Raw genomic sequence first — 16846 nt, 5'->3', positions numbered from 1 at the left:
TAATAAACTTAGCAGAAAGTATCAAAAGCCAAAAAAGATACAAAAATAACTACCTTATTGTGTGGCCTTAAAAACAAATGCTACGAACAGCGTTTATAACACTATATTAACTAGTAAAAAGGGAGTTTAAAGGGATACCAAAAAGAGATCTTAACACAATATTATGGATAACTATCACATCTGCTAGTGATGCACAACCAGAGATGGTGAAGCCAAGCTCTTCACGGTGGTTCCAGGTGATCAAACAGAGAGCAATGGCCACAAATCACCTTCCAGGAGGTTTAGGTTGGACCAGAGAAAAAGCTTCTTCCTCAGGAAGAACAGCCCCAGGCCAGGCCACCAGCCAGGGGGAATCTCTGTGCTTGGGTAGACAGAGCTGCAACTGCCTCATTGAGTTTTTGGGATAGTCCTGCTCCAAGGAGGAGGCTGTCCTGGAGACTCCCAGAAACCGCTCCTAACCAACGTTTTCATGATAAAAGGGCTGTGTGAGACTGGGACTGAAGTTAAGGATTAGGGATAAGGTCAGTTTTTCAGTGGCTCAGCCCAACTCAGAACACTCTTACAAGCTTCAGCAGTGCTGCCTACACCAGCTGGGCAATTCCCAAACACACCTTCCCTAAATTCAGTGACACTATCGGGGTCAGTTTGCAACCGTGTCTACACTCAGCAAAACTGCAAGTATTTCAGAGTCATGTGATTTTTAGTGAACACAGTAGCAAAAACCTGCTGTGGATATAGTTTAAACGAAAAGCACAATCACAAGCCTCAGCTTCTTCTCAGGGCTGAATTGCTAAGTGTTTTAAAGCATTTCTACCCTGACACAGTTACTCTCCATCTGGGTAAAAGAGCCCAACTCTCATGTTGACAGATCAGAGTGTCCTCTGTGCTCCCTGGCAGGTCCCTTCCCCACTGTAGTCCACAGTGGAGAGGACAGAGACTCTTTGGGTGGATATTTTCCAACGTTCCTTGAAATATGAGTTGATGCTGGTGGCCTTTTCATCACGATGCACACATGGGGAGCTGTAATTTCAACATCCTCTACCAAGACAGTGTTTCTTCCTTGAAAACTACCCTCTTCTCCCTTCTACTCTAAGTGACAGTAATCTTTGCATAAATTGGAAAAGAAAAGGAAGAAGGAACAGAACATCCTTGACAAAGGAACTAATGACTCAAATGCTGGGAAGCCTGGGGCCCCCAAGGGATTGTGCAGCTCGCAGCATTGATTTTTAATGACTTACAGAGATTGGAGGTTTGGAAGATCTCTCAGTGCCTCTGCAGGGATGCGACTCAGCTGATTGTTCTGCAACATCCTATAATTAGAAAAAAGAAAACTTTGTTAAAAAAAAAAAAAAAAGCCTGACAAAAAGGGAGGATGTTGCTGCATGTTTCTGAAGCTGTCCTGGGCTCTCACTGGAAAGCTGGAGGTTTTGGCCACTCAGGGCTCTTGAGCAAGCTCCAGGCTGCTGGCAGGTGAGCTGCAGCCCAGGCTGGCCCAGACCCTGCAGCAGAGGGGCCGAGGGGTGAGTTTGGTGCTGCAATGGGGGTCCATTTGGAGGGTGTGACCACAAAGGGGACTCTGCCCTGCAGACGTGCATCTGTTATCCCACAGTAACAGCAGTGCTCCCAGCCAACTGTCCCGTGTTTATCCTGGTGTAAGGCATCCCTTCCCCGCGTGCGTCAGCGGTGGTTACCTCCGCAGGGTGATGGAAATCAGCCCCTGGGCAGGTTTCCTATCCCACTGTGGGCCAGCTGCAGACACAGTGGGTGAGGAACCACTCCACAGCTGTTTGCTGAGGGGCTCTGCAGCCTTGGCACCACTTGCAGCAGTAACTGGAGCTGTTGTGGAAAAAACCAAACCAGCTCAGGCATTTCAGAGAGAGCAGGTCCCTGGAGCTGTTGGGCTGAAGGGGCAGGACCCAGGAGGACTCCTCAGACATGGAAGTGAGCACAGGGTATGGAAAAGGATTGTGGACAGGGACGTACCTATGGAAGTGATGGGAAAGGAGGAGACAGGTGGCAGTGCTCCTACCCCAGGGGTGGGTTTCTGAGCTGCTCTAGTGGTTGAAGCAGGGCGAGAACCAGACCCCAAGTGGTGTTTCAGATCTGCTCAGCCACTCTCACTGACCTGCTGGAGAACCACACACCTGAGTTTACTGGTGTGAATCACCTCTGCATCTCTGGAAAGGTTCAGTTTTTGACTCTGGACCAGCCTCTGTCCAGAATTGGGACATCAGTAGCACATGCTCCTCTGCGTAAGAGAGACATCCCAGCATGGTAACGGGGCTGGGGAAAGTGCCTTCAAAATCAATGTTTTATGTATCTGAGGTTTCTCTTTCCAAAACCTTCAGAGTGGCTGGAGATGGCACAAAAAAGGAAATGGTGCTTAGGGTCCTGTGGTAACTTACTGCCAGTGTCAAAGGCATGGCCTTAGTGGTAAGGGGCAGCCCAAAGAGCACAGATGGAAGCAAGAAACTTCCCTATTGCCGTGACTGGCAGCTTTAGTGCCAAGGATTCAGAGGTCTGACATGAAAGGAAAGTTGGAAGGAGACAATTGTAGAGACAAGCTTTAAAAAAGGAAAGCTATAGGCCACACAACTCTTCAACTTCTGAAGAAAATGGGGACTAACCAGTAAATTATTTGTATGCACACAGAAGAAAGAGCAGGGAAACCAGGAATTGTCAGGAGGGACTAGTGAAAAGCGAGTTTTGGATTGCCAAAGCAATCCATTATATTTCCTATACAGGGTAAAAGAGCATGGGAATGGAAAGGAAAGAACAGATATCACCCACCATGACTTTAGTCAGATGCTAAATTTTGTCATTCAATGCAGGAGAGAAGACACATTTGGTACAAAAGGGCAGCAGAGAGGCCATACTCAATAAATGGTTCCCTTTGAAATGAAGAACACGTTTAAGGGTCTGCAGCATCTCACCTGGAGATGATATCCAGCATTGCTGCCGAGGACCCAGATGATGTCTGGGAGGGGAAGGCTGGTACCACTGCTGCCAACACTGGGCTGCCCAAGGCAACTTGTGCATATGAGGAGGGGTGCAGAGAGAGGTTAGTGTGGGAGAGCTGCTGGAAAACACAGAATCCTGCTGGGAGACTGAGAGAAAGCCTCCATGGATGAACAGGGACAAAAGGCTGCACAAATACAGCTGGGCCTTGGCTTCCAGCACTGCTGAAACTGCCTGGGCTGGTGGGGATACCAGGAGACCAAGGGCAGGACAGACTTGCTCTTGGGAGTGTGCAGAGACCCTGTAGGGGTGGCTAAGGGGGGGTGTGAGGAGCAGGACACCATCTGTGATGCTGCTACTCCTCTTGGTCCTGGGCAGGCTTTGGCCAGGCCACGCTGTCCCACCCAGCACCTGCCCTGCAGAACACAGGGCAGCAGGAGCAGCCTGAAAACAATGGGCAGAAGAATGAGAAAATGCCAAATCCTCACCTGTGGGGAAGCTAGAGTAGAAATCACAGGGGTGGTAGAAGAGCATGATTGGGATACTTGAGTCTAGAAGAGACAAGGCTCAGGAGACACTGTGGGAACATCAGACACAGAGATGTGCAGGGTACTCACACACCACCTCCTCACCACTGGGTCAGGGCAAGGCTGGGGATGGTTGAAATGGCTCCCCCTGCCATACCCTCCTCCTGTATCTCCTGTGCACAGCTGGGCCCTGGGCAGCACTAGGGGCCCCAGGGGTCCTGGGGCACACCGGGGGCACTCCAAGCCTCTGGCACTCTGGTAGTCTCAGATCCCTGCCCCATCTGATCCTAATTTTCCTCTGTTGTACCCCACTCACACCACCCTGCCACTCTCAAAAGAATTCCCCTATTTACCCTCCTGGGGGATCTTCTCCCCTCCTGCTCCACATGGTCACGGCCCAAGTGCAGGGACCACTGAGCACCATGAGCTCCCAGAGCCTGTTCCCACAGGGTTCACAGTGCAAGGCCAGTGGGACCCCCTTGAGATGAGTGTCACCCACTCTGTGGGACGTGTGGCTGGTGTGAATGTGCCCTGGAAAGTCTCAGTGATGGATGACAGCCCAGAGCAATGGGAAACCTCAACACACAAGGACCAACACGGCTTCTGGGGCTCCTGCTCCTGCATCCAGGTTTGTTTCTGCAGCCAGAGTGTGCTGGGGAGAAAACACACTGGGTCCTGCAGCCCAGTGAAGTAGAATAATAATTCATGTCTTTTAACAATCAAGATGCAGAGCTGAACACAGAGGGATACAGAGTGGGCCTTCAGAAAATGCTGCTGGGGTTTTGGTGGGACAGACATTGGATCCCAGTGGCTCTATGAAATCTGAGCTCAATGTTCAGGGTTAATCATTAGAAGTATCTGGAGTCAGTACTAAAGCAAAGCCCATTGTCACACTCCTGCTGCCTACCATTTATTACAAGTTCCTTCTCCAACCAATAAAACAGACTGAGAGACTTTCCAGACCACCATCAGCATGGACTGGTTCCAAAATGAAGCCATTTTGGCACAGACAAACAGGAAGATGCTTCAGAGACCTCTAAAACCACTGGAGTGCTGGACAGTGCTGTTTTTCACAGCAGTGGGACAGCTAGAGAAGTTTTCAGATTCTGGGACTGGGACAAGAACCAATGCTTCTTCACACGGCACATAATTAATCCAATAACTCATCATCAGAGCATGACACAGAGAGGCCAAGAAACAGTTCCAAACAGGGTTAGATAATTTTCTAGGGACAGGGCCACCCTGGTATTAAACAAGAGGTTCTTCATTCAGCCTCAAGCTCAGAAAAGCTTCATCTTTGCTCACTGGGAGCTCAGGTTTGAGCAGGAAAAGACATGCTGCACCTATCACTGGGTATCCCGGGATGGCTTTTCTTACAGTCTGGTATTAAGGAAGCCCCAGTCAGGCCCTGCTTGCTGCAGTCAATCCTTACATATCACATTAAACCCTTCTTGTATATAATTTTTTTTTTCATAAAAGACATTTTCAACAACATACAGCATGATTTTGGCAAGAGTTTGAATAATTATACCAGAATCTGGGGGATGATGTCAAGGAGACCCCTATACAATGGCAGGATCACATCTTCTCTCTGAGGCATCTGATTCTTCGGGCTGCTCCCTACTGAGGTGACCAGGCACTGCTACGAAAGGAGGATGGCAAAAAGGTTCAGAGGACAGCAGGGCACCTGAATTGCTGGGATAGGGTTACTCAGTCTAAGTGGTGGCATTTTCCCTTTGGGATGCTGCTCTTGTAGAGGATGAAGGAGGACAATGCTGTAGCTCACTGAGAAGAGCACCCTCACCAGGAGTCCTGGGCTCCAGGCCAGCTCCAAGAATGGCCCAATACATTCTGTGTTAAGGGGTCACTGCATGGCTTATGTGAACAGCATTGCAAAGAGGGAATAACTCTGCAAACCAGTTGTCTGCTGACTTCTTGTCCCTAAAAACCTCGGGCAGGCCCTGTCCCCTCTCCACATTCATGCTCCCCGAGGACAGGAAACTGGGGGAGCTGTGAGTATGGATGATGGCGAGGGATCTGCATGGATCCCAGGTCTGCTGCAGGGTGACTGACTGAGGCATAGATGTGGTCTGTGAACCTGGACCTCAGTCCACAAGGTCACAGAAACCCTGAGATCCCAGATCACACTGGTCTCAGCCTTTGTCTGTCATCATCTGTCTATTCCTGCCCCTCCATCAGCTCCTGCCTTCAATTTAAACAAAATCCCTGGACTTCATTTGCTTTCCTATATAGCAGGGTGCTGCTTCACAGTAGCCTGGAGAAAAGCTTTAAGTCAGAGCTTAAAATCTTGTGTACATAGAGCAATCCCACTCTGGCTGGTGCCATTTTGCAGTTGCTGAGTCCAATTTTCTGTCTTCAAGCGGTTGCATCAATGAATAAAGTCCTACAGGACTTATGGGGGGGGGGGGTGGGGTGTGAGGCACTGGCACAGGTTGCTCACAGAGGTTGTGGACTCTCCATCCCTGGAAGTGTTGGATGGGGCTCTGAGCCATCTGGTCTAGTAGAAGGTGTCCCTGCCCATGGCAGGGGGCTGGAATGAGACTGTGCTTGAGCTCCCTTCTAACACAAACCATTCTGTGATTCTATGACCATGCTGGTTGATGAGCCAACTTCTGGACAAGCTGAGGACACTGATGAACATGACAAGCAAAGACTGCTCAGGCCAGCAAGTGCTCAAAACCAAGAGTGGATGGAGCACTGTCACCTTGGTCAGCACTGTTTAGGAGATGCTGGGGCTTGCAGACACTGGCAGACGTGGACACACAACCTGCTACCCACAGCAGTCTGACTGGAACCAGAATAAATCAGAACTCTTCAGAGGTTGGGTTTCATTTTCAGAAGCAGAAGAATTGTCTGTTGGCAGAGATCACGCCTGAATAACCAGAAGAATGCTGGGGTCAGGTCCCATCACACCAGGATCCTTGCACAAGAGAGTCTTAGCATGCATACAGCCCTCAGAGGCACAGGCCTGTGCACCATAAAATGTCCCCATCTTGGGAGGCTGAAGTGACTCAGCCAGTACAGTCAAAGGGCTGTTACTGCCAGAGGCTGGAGCCGGTGCACAGGGATTAAAGACATTCCAACCTCTGCACGTTCCTCTTCCCTCCCAATGGAAGCATCTCTTGGATGTGCCACACCATTCCTTTTGTCAAAAAGCCATTTCTGTTCTGCACAGGCTCGGGGTTGTCCAAGAGGTAAGGTCTGTCTGGAGATTCCTGAAGTGTCCCAAACCATCTCCAAACCCGCCATCCTGGGGCAGTGTGGCTTTTTTGGTGATGTTTTTTGATGTGTGTTCACAAGCCAGGCTAGTCAACACCTGTCCTGGGCCACAGGAGGTGCTGCAGTTACAGTCCAGGCGGAGAAGAGGAGGGACTGGGTGAGGTGGCCACCGGGTAGGGTCCATCCAGTCAGGAGATGTGGCATGTGCCAAGGAAGGCCACTCTTGTCTGGCTCCTTCCAGCCTACCTGTTGCTGGAGACGAGCCATGGGAAGCTCCGGGGCAGTGTGTGGGTAGGAGAGGGTTCAGGTACGGTGGATTAACTGGAGGGGGAACCTTCAGGCCCTGGGTGCCAGCCCATTACCTGGAAGGTGAATGCTCTTCCCCCCTGCCCCTGCCATGTGGCCCGGTGACCCCGTAAGGAGCTCACAGACCACCAGGGAGGGATGGACGAAAGAGGAAGTTTATTGTGGGGATAGGGGTTTATAAGGCTTTTAGGAGGGTTAAAAGGGGACCAATTACAGGTTCAGGGTCTTACAGAAAAAACAATCAGGTAAAGAGTTAACAGCCAATAGGAAGGGGTTAACAAAGGCCAATGAGAACACCTCAGGACATCTTCCCAGTACACTCCTGTATGGGAGATGAGAGTCCTTCACAGAGGGTGTCGGGAAGAAGGAGCAGTGACTTTGCAGAAATGCAAAAAGCCATTTTAAGACATGTTTAAACAACATTAAAAACTTCTGTTTCTATAACATTTGAGCTGTTTTCTTCTTTTTCTTCACCAGTCCATCTTTGACAGGATTTTTTCCATCCTACATATGGTAAATCCATTGCCACATTCAGGCCACGCTGGGTCAGCATGTTCATGCAGGGCAGTGCTGGGCAGTGCTCACACCAGGGGCCGTGCAGGTAGGTGTGGGCAGGCAGGTGTGGGCAGCGTGGGGTCTGCACGCTCACACAGGCTGGTTGAGGCTTGCTGAGGAACGGAGTGGCAGGGTGGGCCACCCCAGCTGACTGCTGCGGGTACAGGCTCTGCAGCCAAGAGGATGCACCCAGGCATTTTGCCCTCCACATTTTGGGGTGAGGTTGTGGTTGTACTTGGAGCATTTCCCTGTGGAGTCTGGTGTGGGATTCCTTCTTGGCTACTAAGCGCTGCCGTTGCTGCAGCATGTTCAGCCAGGGAAGTCGGAGGGCTGGCAGTGCCGGCTGTGCAGCGGAGCACTGGGTGAGGGTGGGATGAGCACAAGCTCAGATAGATGGCCAGCTGGGATGGATGCTTCCTGCCATCCAGATCACTCAGAGGTGAGTGGCATCCAGGCAGCTCATAAGGAGGTCTGGAAGGATGGAGAAGTTTTCAGTTTTCCAGGTACAGGTGGAAGGCACGGCGGGGGGAACCATTTCAATCACATTCTTCTGATTAAGCAGGGTGGTTCTGCCACCCTGGAAAGCTCCAAGGCTGGGAGAGCATGGACCAAGGCTTAGTTTTGCAAGGGCAGGAGCCTGCAGAGGGAACACAACAGCCTGTGGAGGTGGTTCTGATGATCCTGGCACTGGAGCATGGACCGAGGAGCATCAGCCCCCATGGGGAAGGTGTTGGTGGTCCATGATGCAGAGCAGAGCCCCCAGGAGAGGTGCACTCACAAAAACTCTTTGCAAAAGGATATACATGCCAATGGAGAAGACCTCAGAGCACCAGCTGCTGCTGCTGGGCATCCACCCCTGTCAGTCTGCGCTTGTCTGAGGGGAGATGAGGAGGCCCCACCTCGCCTTGCCTTTGGCCGGGGGCTGGTTCAAGGCTCCACGCACGAAGATCTCAGCACATTGCCCCGTATCACAATGTTTTGTTGCAGTGGGGCAGCCTGGCTCTTCACTTCCAAGTCTCCACACACCTGCTTCCCTGCATGGTTTCTGCACAGGCCTATCTTCATGGCCACTTTCCAGGTGGTTTTTGTGCAGTGAAGCAGCCGGTGGAGGCAGAGCCAAGAATCTGGTCCTGCTTCCAGTACCTCTGGGATTCACTCCGAGGGCAGGGAGAGGACCATCTGCACAGGCAGGTTTGTGGAGGAATTCCCAGGGTGTTTCCCATTCTTTTCTAAACATAAACTAATTCTCTGGAAAGACTGGAAAAGCTCTGGGCCCCTTGACAGCCCAAGGTGCATGTGGGAGTTCACTGGTGGACCTGCACATGACTACAGTTAGCTCTAAGGCTCTAGCACACTAAAATTAAATCGGGAAAATTGTTTCCAGCCCCAGCTATCACCTGTCTCCTGTGGGGACACCTCTGTCACCAGAGGTAAGATCTCTGATCCTGCTGTTAGTCAGTTCCTGAATATCCACACAGGTTTCAGCTGGTTTTATTTGGGGCAGCCATTCCCAGCTACAGCCATACCTGTCACCTCTCAAACTTCAGCCAACCTGTGACAGACCATCCACATCTATAGACACAATATGTCCAGAATATCCCTGGTGCCATCTGCTCCAAAATTTCCTATTCCTGTCTTCATATATGGACAATAGGCATCCCGTTCCTTATTGCAGCAGTTGCTTGTCCTTGACGGTTTGTGTCCATCCTCATTCACCTCTCCTCCAGTTTAAGCAAGTCAGTTGACTCACTGTTCCTTTAGTTCAACACCAGACTCCTGATCCTTCTCACTGGGCTGCAGGACCCAGTGTGTTTTCTCCCCAGCACACTCTGGCTGCAGAAACAAACCTGGATGCAGGAGCAGGAGCCCCAGAAGCCGTGTTGGTCCTTGTGTGTTGAGGATTCCCATTGCACTGGGCCATCATCCATCACTGGGGCTTTCAAGCCCCTTTCACAGCATGGAAGGTGACCCAGGGGTGATAATTATGGACTTTCCAGGGCACATTCATACCAGCCACATGTCCCACAGAGTGGGTGACACTCATCTCAGGGGGGTCCCACTGGCCTTACAGCATGAACCCGGTGGGAACAGGCTCTGGGAGCTCATGGTGCTCAGCGGTCCCTGCACTTGGCCCATGACCATGTGGAGCAGGAGGGGAGAAGATCCTCCAGGAGGGTAAATAGGGGAATTCTTTTGAGAATGGCAGGGTGGTGTGAGTGAGGTACAACAGAGGAAAATTAGGATCAGATGGGGCAGGGATCTGAGAGTGCCAGAGTGCCAGAGGCTTGGAGTGCCCCTGGTGTGCCCCAGGACCCTGGGGCCCCTAGTGCTGCCCATGGCCCAGCTGTGCACAGGAGATACAGGAGGTGGGCATGGCAGGGGGAGGCATTTCAGTCACATTCTTCTGCCACCCCCGTAATTTCTACTCTACGTTCCCCACAGGTGAGGATCTGGCATTTCCTCATCCTTCTGCCCCTTGTTGTCAGGCTGCTCCTGCTGCCCTGTGTTCTGCAGGGCAGGTCCTGGGTGGGACAGTGTGGCCTGGCCAAAGCCCGCCCAGGACCAAGAGGAGCAGCAGCATCACAGATGGTGTCTTGGTGCAGGTGGGTCCCAGCTCAGCAGCCTGTTGTGTAGCCTTTGCTGTCTGCCAGAGCCCAGCACCCCAGGGAAGTGCCACGTAAAGCCTGAAGGGTGACTTGCCCTCCCTAAGTTAAGCACAAACTCACAATGCTTTGCCTCTGTCAAAAGTGAGGGGACAGGACTTTCCTCCCTGTTCCTGTGTTTTAATACCTGACATCCCAGCATGTCTTTGATCTTTCCTGCCTCATGGGCTCTTCAGATTCCCCTCTCCAGATACCTCCTTCACCTGAATGGGCTAGTCACTGTGAGCATCCACCCTTCCTTCCTTGGGCTTGTAGGTGGGCTAGTGCTCTGCATATCCCCATGGGAAATGTTGGGGGGTCAGAGTAAATTTAGTAGAATCATAGGATCATTAGTATTGGAAAAGCCCTTTAAGATCATTGAGTCCAAACCTGAAGCTAACACAGCCAGGCCCACCATTAAACCATGGTCCTAAACAGTCATGTGGTTTAGTTTCAGGCACTCCTGCACCCAGAGGGATGTGACAGCTCATGTGCCACCCTGTGTCACCGCGCACAGCCTGGCCGAGAGCAAGGCAGGACACCAACTTCAGCTCTCACAAGACAGTCTGGAGCAATCTTCAAGCCTCTCCTTACACTGGGGTCCCTCATGAACATGTCCCTCCCGGTGCTGCCCTGTGGTGGAGCAGCAGGGTGTCAGTCTGCACACTCCTCTTCCTCCTGCGCCCCTCAGGGAGCTGTGCCAGCTCCGGAAGGGAGGCATCGCTCTGGGTGCTGCCTCAGTAGCTCCCCGGGCCTGACACAAACAGCGATTGATCAAAAGCGCCTTTAAAAGCTCCCGCGTCCCCAGAGTAGAAGGTTCCTCTTGTTGAAATTGGGTGGGAGAGCTGCGGTTTTTCCTCAGTTCCTTTGATTTGTTGCCTAATGCAGGGGATGGATAAATCTCTAAGCCCTGAGATTTAGGGCAGGATTCATATTTTACATCTTCAGAAGACGTAGTAAACAGCCTTATACTCTCTAATCCTGGGAGCAGGTTTGTACCTGCTCGCTCTGTATAAACTGGACCAGCTACAACAATTTCACATTGTGGCTGAGTTCAAAACATCCCCTTGGGGATAAAATGTTTATTGCAGATTTTTAAGATGGTTCCTGAAAGGGAGCAAGGGACTCCCATCTCAACAGACCCTGCGGGACTGTCATATGGATTCAAAAAGCAGTGTGACTCCACAAGCAGTGAGACACCCTGGCCTGCTGGAAGGCATGACTGTAGGTGCCACAGTAGAGCCAGTTCATCTAAGTATGGTTTGCAAAGCTTCCAGAGGACTTTTTGTCACTTAGACCTTCCCCATTGGACAGCAGGGGTGGGTGGCCTGCCTGCCATGACCTTTATTAAGCAGGGCTAGCAGATCCAAGCCAGATCCAAGCAGATCCTGCATTCCAGCTGTCCCCATCACCCCAGTGGGCAAGCTGGGCTCCAGCTGAGGTCAGACTGTCCAAGGATCCCACCCTTCTCACGGGCAGGTCACTCCAGAGCCTTTCAGAGGCCTCCTGGGCCATGCAGAGGTTTATGGCAAGGACAGGCTGTGCCCTTTCCCCAGTGCCTGGGGGAGTGCAGGTATCTGGACCTTTGGGATGCTCCAACCCAGTCTCAATACAACAGCAGAGCAGATGGGGGCCAGCTTGGGGTCTGAACACCACACCTGGGGGGCACCATGATACGGCATTTGGTGAGTTTGATGCAAAATGTGAACCTCTGCAGTTCCCCTGGGGCACATCACACGGCGGGGGGCTGTGCCCTGGGTGGGGCTGCTCATTGGTTTGCTGCAGGAAGCAGGGGAATGGGTGTCCCACGGGGTGGGACACAGCTCCCCAGTCGCCAAGGGCGTGTTGACCAGCGTGGGTTTAACATCTGACACCACAGCTCCTTGTAGCTTTGCATTTCCTTGCGATGGCTGCAAGTCCCCACGCGTGGCTAGTGCCAGGGGGCCAGAGGAGGCATGGACAGGGGTGGCTCTGCGGAGAGGAGCAAGGTACTTACAGAATCTTCAGGTTGTAAAGGCCAAAGAAAGCTTCCCCTGGGATCCTGGAGATCTGGTTTCCAGACAGGCGTCTGCAGTGAAAAGAAAAGCCAGTGATGTGCCAACATCCTTACAAATGACAATCCCTTGTCTGCAGAGGTTTAACAGCTCGTCCATCCTGCTGCTGTTCCCTCGAGAGGAGGCAGCAGCACCTGCAAGGTGAACCACGATCCTGAGCTTGGCAAACCTCTGCATATCACCCCCTCGTACGGCCTGTGGAACAGGCAAAGAAAATCATAGCTCCTGCTAGACCTGAATCCAGAATTTTTGGCATCCAGAGACAGCTCATGGCTAAAGCCATTCCCTGGATAAACACAGAGGTCCCCACTCACTGAAATTACAGCACAGGCACTGACCAGCCTACAGACCCTGCTCTATGCCAGGCCCTGGCAGAGAGAGAGGAGCAGGGGAGAGCTATTTCTGTTCATGCAGAGGGAGGACTGTCCCTAAATCCTGGCCCCTTATCTGTCCCTTCTGTCTGCATGTGGCCTGTTTCTGCATCCTGCAGGTTCTCCTTTGTCCTGTGCATCAAAGCTTGACGCCACTTGATTTGCTTCCACTCCCTCATTCCCAGCCCTGCTTTCACCTGTGTGATCACAGCTAAAGCCCAGCTCCTTCAAACACACTGGGGTTTGGAACCACTGCTGTGAGGGGACACAGGGAAGGGGCTGGAGATGGGGAGTGCCGTGTAGGTGCCACAGTAGAGCCAGCTTATCTGAGTGTGCTTTCCAAAAGCAGGACAGAAAAGTCAAAAGTGGTTCTTGGATGAATTATGGAGAAAATGTAGGAGGGAAGATAAGGACAGGGACAACACAGCCTGGGAAGGCTGAATGAAGGTGAAGGGATGGGAGAGGAAGACAAAATGAAGAGCAGCATCACAAAGGAAAATTGGTTGATCTGGGACATAGAGCAAAGAGCAGGGGACAATATTCAGAACTTACTGAAAGAATTTATTCAAGGAAACCCATGGGATTTGCCATGGTACAGCATCACCTGATCAGAGCACTCAAATTTCAGCAAGGTCCAGAGCAGGTTGGGAAATTAAAATGTATTTGGATTTTCCACTGGTATTAGAAACTGCATCACTGTTATTTATCATCAGGACCATGGTGAGGGCCTGTGGCGGAGTCAAGAGCAGAGACTCTGGAGTATAGGCTTGACCTAGAGGAGAGGAGAATCTTCTCCTCCTGTTTCACCTGTGAGGACAAACATGGACTAAGTCCCAGTATCCATCAGCCAGAAATCATAAAGACAGGTTCAACAACCTGATTAAGACTCTAAATTGCTACTATATTTCGGTAAGAAACTTCTTGTCTACTTGACTTGGAGTGGAATATTGCACCTCCAAAACAGAGATAGTGAACGTCATTTGTGACCAGGCTCATCCTCACTCTCACAGAAAGTCCAAAGCAGGCCCAAGAGTTTGGGCACAGACCCTGGCAAAGGCCTGAACTTTGACAAAGCTCTTTTTAGGCATTTTGTCTGGGAAGGAGACAGGTGTGGAAGATGAGCAGTGTAATCCCAGCTGGAAGCAGAGTGCATTGTAACCAGGACTCTGCAAAGGTCAGGGGGAGGGCTGGGGCTGTTCTGGGCAGCCACACTCACTGATGGCAGAGCAGGTGGTGCTCTCCCTCTCTGTGGGTGCCCAAGTGCTCTCCCTTTCTGTCTCTCCCCTCGGGAATCTAGAGAAAATTGCTCCCATAATTAGGCCTTCAACACCATAAACAGCACAGGGTCGTCTCTTTAATGTGTGTGAGCAGGTTGTAACCTGCCTCTTGCAGCACAGGAGCTGCATGGCAGGCTGGGCTATTTGTCACTTAGGGGCTGTGATTTGGGGTAATTGCTCCTTTTGATTGCTGATTTCCACATGGGAGGGAGTGTTGTCCGGGAGGCTGGAGTGCTTGACTGGAGGAGAGGTGTTCCTGCACAGCATCCTCAGCCTGCTCCCTGCATCCATCCCACCTGGCTCTGTCTGTCCTCACCTCCCTGGAGCTCCTGGCTGCTCCAGCCTCCACTGCCAGCAGCCTACATGTACTCAAATATGCCTCTCAGCTTGTTTCCTGGCAGCTCCACACCTTTCTGTTCACTTTCCTGGGTGAGTTTGAGTGTTTGCTGTGTCCCTAAAAGGATCTGGGACCACCAGGATTAGCAGGAGAGGAGTATGGAGCTTGGATGGAGCCGAGGTTGGGGCTGCTGGCCTCAGAACAGGGCAGCAGGGAGCCACAGATGCTGGTGGGACACATGTAGAGTCAGCTCGTGGTGTCTCAGCACCAACACAGAACATAAGGGGAAAAAGAACTGTGGTAGGTGCCCTGGTTTCACTGGGCACCGTCTTGGGAGAGTTTAGAGGCCCAAAACATCCCCCAGCCCCAGAAAAGGCCTCCCTGTTGCTGCTGTTTCTGTCCTTGGCCGTGCCACACTGAGACTGTGCCTTGTCCCTGGCTCACCCCTGGCCTCTGGCTCTTCTGTCCACACCTGTACCTCTTCCCTGCTGCTGAGGCAGCCCAGCTTCTTTTCCCAGGGTGTAGAGGTCCATGCCAAGCCAAGGGGCAGGCACAAAGGGAGGTACCAATCACAACCACTGCTCCCAATTCACCTCCCAAGGCAACCAACAGTGTCACTCGGGTCTAAGATGGGCTCTGCTCACTTGTGTGCTCGCAGGGACTGGGGGCTGGGACATGTCTGTGTTTGTGCACACAGGCTGAGGTTTTGCTTTCCTAGAGGGGTGCATGGCCAGGACACACACACAGGGTCTGGAGGTGTGGAGTTTGGAGGTTTATTAGACCTCCCAGATGCTGCATGATGCTAGGAGTGGTGCCCAGCTGTTCCAGGAAAGGCAGCATGGCTGTCCCATCCCTCCAAGAGCAGATCAGGAATGGGTAGGCTTTTTGGGGTGTCCTGTCAAGCAGGAAGTGTGGCCACTGGGAAGAGATTACAGAATCACAAAATGGTTTTGGTTGGAAGGGACCTTAGAGATCATCTCGTTCCACCCCCTGCCACGGGCAGGGACACCTTCCACTAGCCCAGGTTGCTCCAAGCCCCCTCCAACCTGGCCTTGGCCACTTCCAGGGATGGGGCAGACACAGCTTCTCTGGGCAACCTGCACCAGGGCCTCACCACCCTCCAAGGGAAGAATTTCTTTCTACTCTCCCATCTAACCCTGTCCTCTGGCAGTGGAAAGCCATTCCCCCTTGTCCTGTCATTCCATGTCCTTGTCCAAAGTCCCTCTCCAGCTCTCTTGGAGCCCCTTAAGGCACATGAAGGGGCTCTGAGGTCTTCCTAGAGCCTTCTTTTCTCGAGATTAAACAACCCCAGTTCCCTCAGCCTGTCTCCAGAGCAGAGGTGCTCTGGCTCTCGGAGCATCTTCCTGCCCATCCTTTGCTCCTTGCCATTAGCTCTGGTGCCAGCTCATGTAAGAGACTGAAGACACAAAAGTCTCCCCGTGTGAGACCCTTCCTCTCTTCATGGTCATTGGCAGTCTGCCTAGTGCTTGGTTCCTTTGGTCCCTCTCACTCACACTCTCCAGAAATCCCCCTGCCTGGCAGACAGGCACTCATTGAATATGTCTCCAGAATTCAGATCCCACAGGAAATGCAGAGAAACGGTTCTTTCCTTTCTATTTAAAATGGAACAATAACATTTGAAGTGATGCTGCCAGTGTGACATCCACTGAGACAGCTCTTAATTTGCTCCTTCTGTGGGGAAGACGGAAGCAAATAACCCCACCAAGAAGTACTGAGAGGTGGTACTGCCTTTGCCTAAGCACAAGAGGAAGAAAAGCTGCTCTTGTAGGGGTGAATATCTGGTCCACAGCATGTGAGCTCAGCTCCCGGACTGCTCCTTTTAGGACAAGCTTGATTCAGTGGGATGCCCTGCTGTCCTGAAGTTTACACCGTGACATAGGGTTGGGAGAAAGAGAAATCTTTGGATTTAAAGTCACTGATGGAAGAGGGAAAGAAGGGGCAGGAGGAGGGGGAGGGTGAGAGCTGGATAGGGCTGGCTTGCTTCGGAACGCTCATGGTGGATTTCAGATTCTGCTCCCCCCTCTCTTCCACCACTCCCGCGATTTCTCGGAACATTCCTCCAGGCTTTGATCTGCATTCCCAATACACTCCAAGTTGGAACAAACTCAGGGTTTACCACCTCATGGTTGCTGCTGTTCAGTTACCACAGGCTCCCACCCCCTCCTGTATCTTGGGCTTCTTGGTCATGCTACAACTTCCATGGCACGCCCCAGGGCTGTGTGTTGGGCATGATCGCTCATGTCATGTGCTCAGGCAGCACGGTGATGCTCTTATCACTCACATTAGGAGGCAGGAACATTGCCCATTGGCAGGACAGGACAAACATGTGTGTCCATATCCCAGTGGAATTTTCCCCTTGCCAGATCTTTATTGAGCGTGTCGGCCGCCCCCTTTGATCTCCTGCTCCGGTTGCTTTCCCAAGCACCGCCGCTGTCAAGGCAGTGTGCCCAGACACTCTGCTGCTGCCTAAACAGTGTCATCACGCCAAGCGTGTGCCTTCCCCTGGGCACACAGGGGACCACGGGCCTGTGTCATGCCTGAGTTTGTTCTCGTGCTGG

The 16846-nt window shown here is 51.9% G+C and overlaps 1 protein-coding gene across 1 annotated transcript in view; it reads right to left on the bottom strand.

The window, feature by feature from the left end:
- Window positions 1-16846, bottom strand: part of LGR6 (leucine rich repeat containing G protein-coupled receptor 6) — a 135254-nt gene that overhangs the window by 66588 nt on the left and 51820 nt on the right. Inside the window, 2 exon segments of the mRNA XM_032710880.1 lie at window positions 1239-1310; window positions 12225-12296. Of these exon segments, the coding sequence (XP_032566771.1) occupies window positions 1239-1310; window positions 12225-12296 (144 nt within the window).

The sequence above is a fragment of the Chiroxiphia lanceolata genome, chromosome 25 (assembly GCF_009829145.1).
Source record: "Chiroxiphia lanceolata isolate bChiLan1 chromosome 25, bChiLan1.pri, whole genome shotgun sequence".
NCBI lineage: Eukaryota > Metazoa > Chordata > Aves > Passeriformes > Pipridae > Chiroxiphia > Chiroxiphia lanceolata.
Note: the sequence above shows the minus strand (reverse complement) of the source record. Positions and strands in the feature narration are given on the sequence as shown.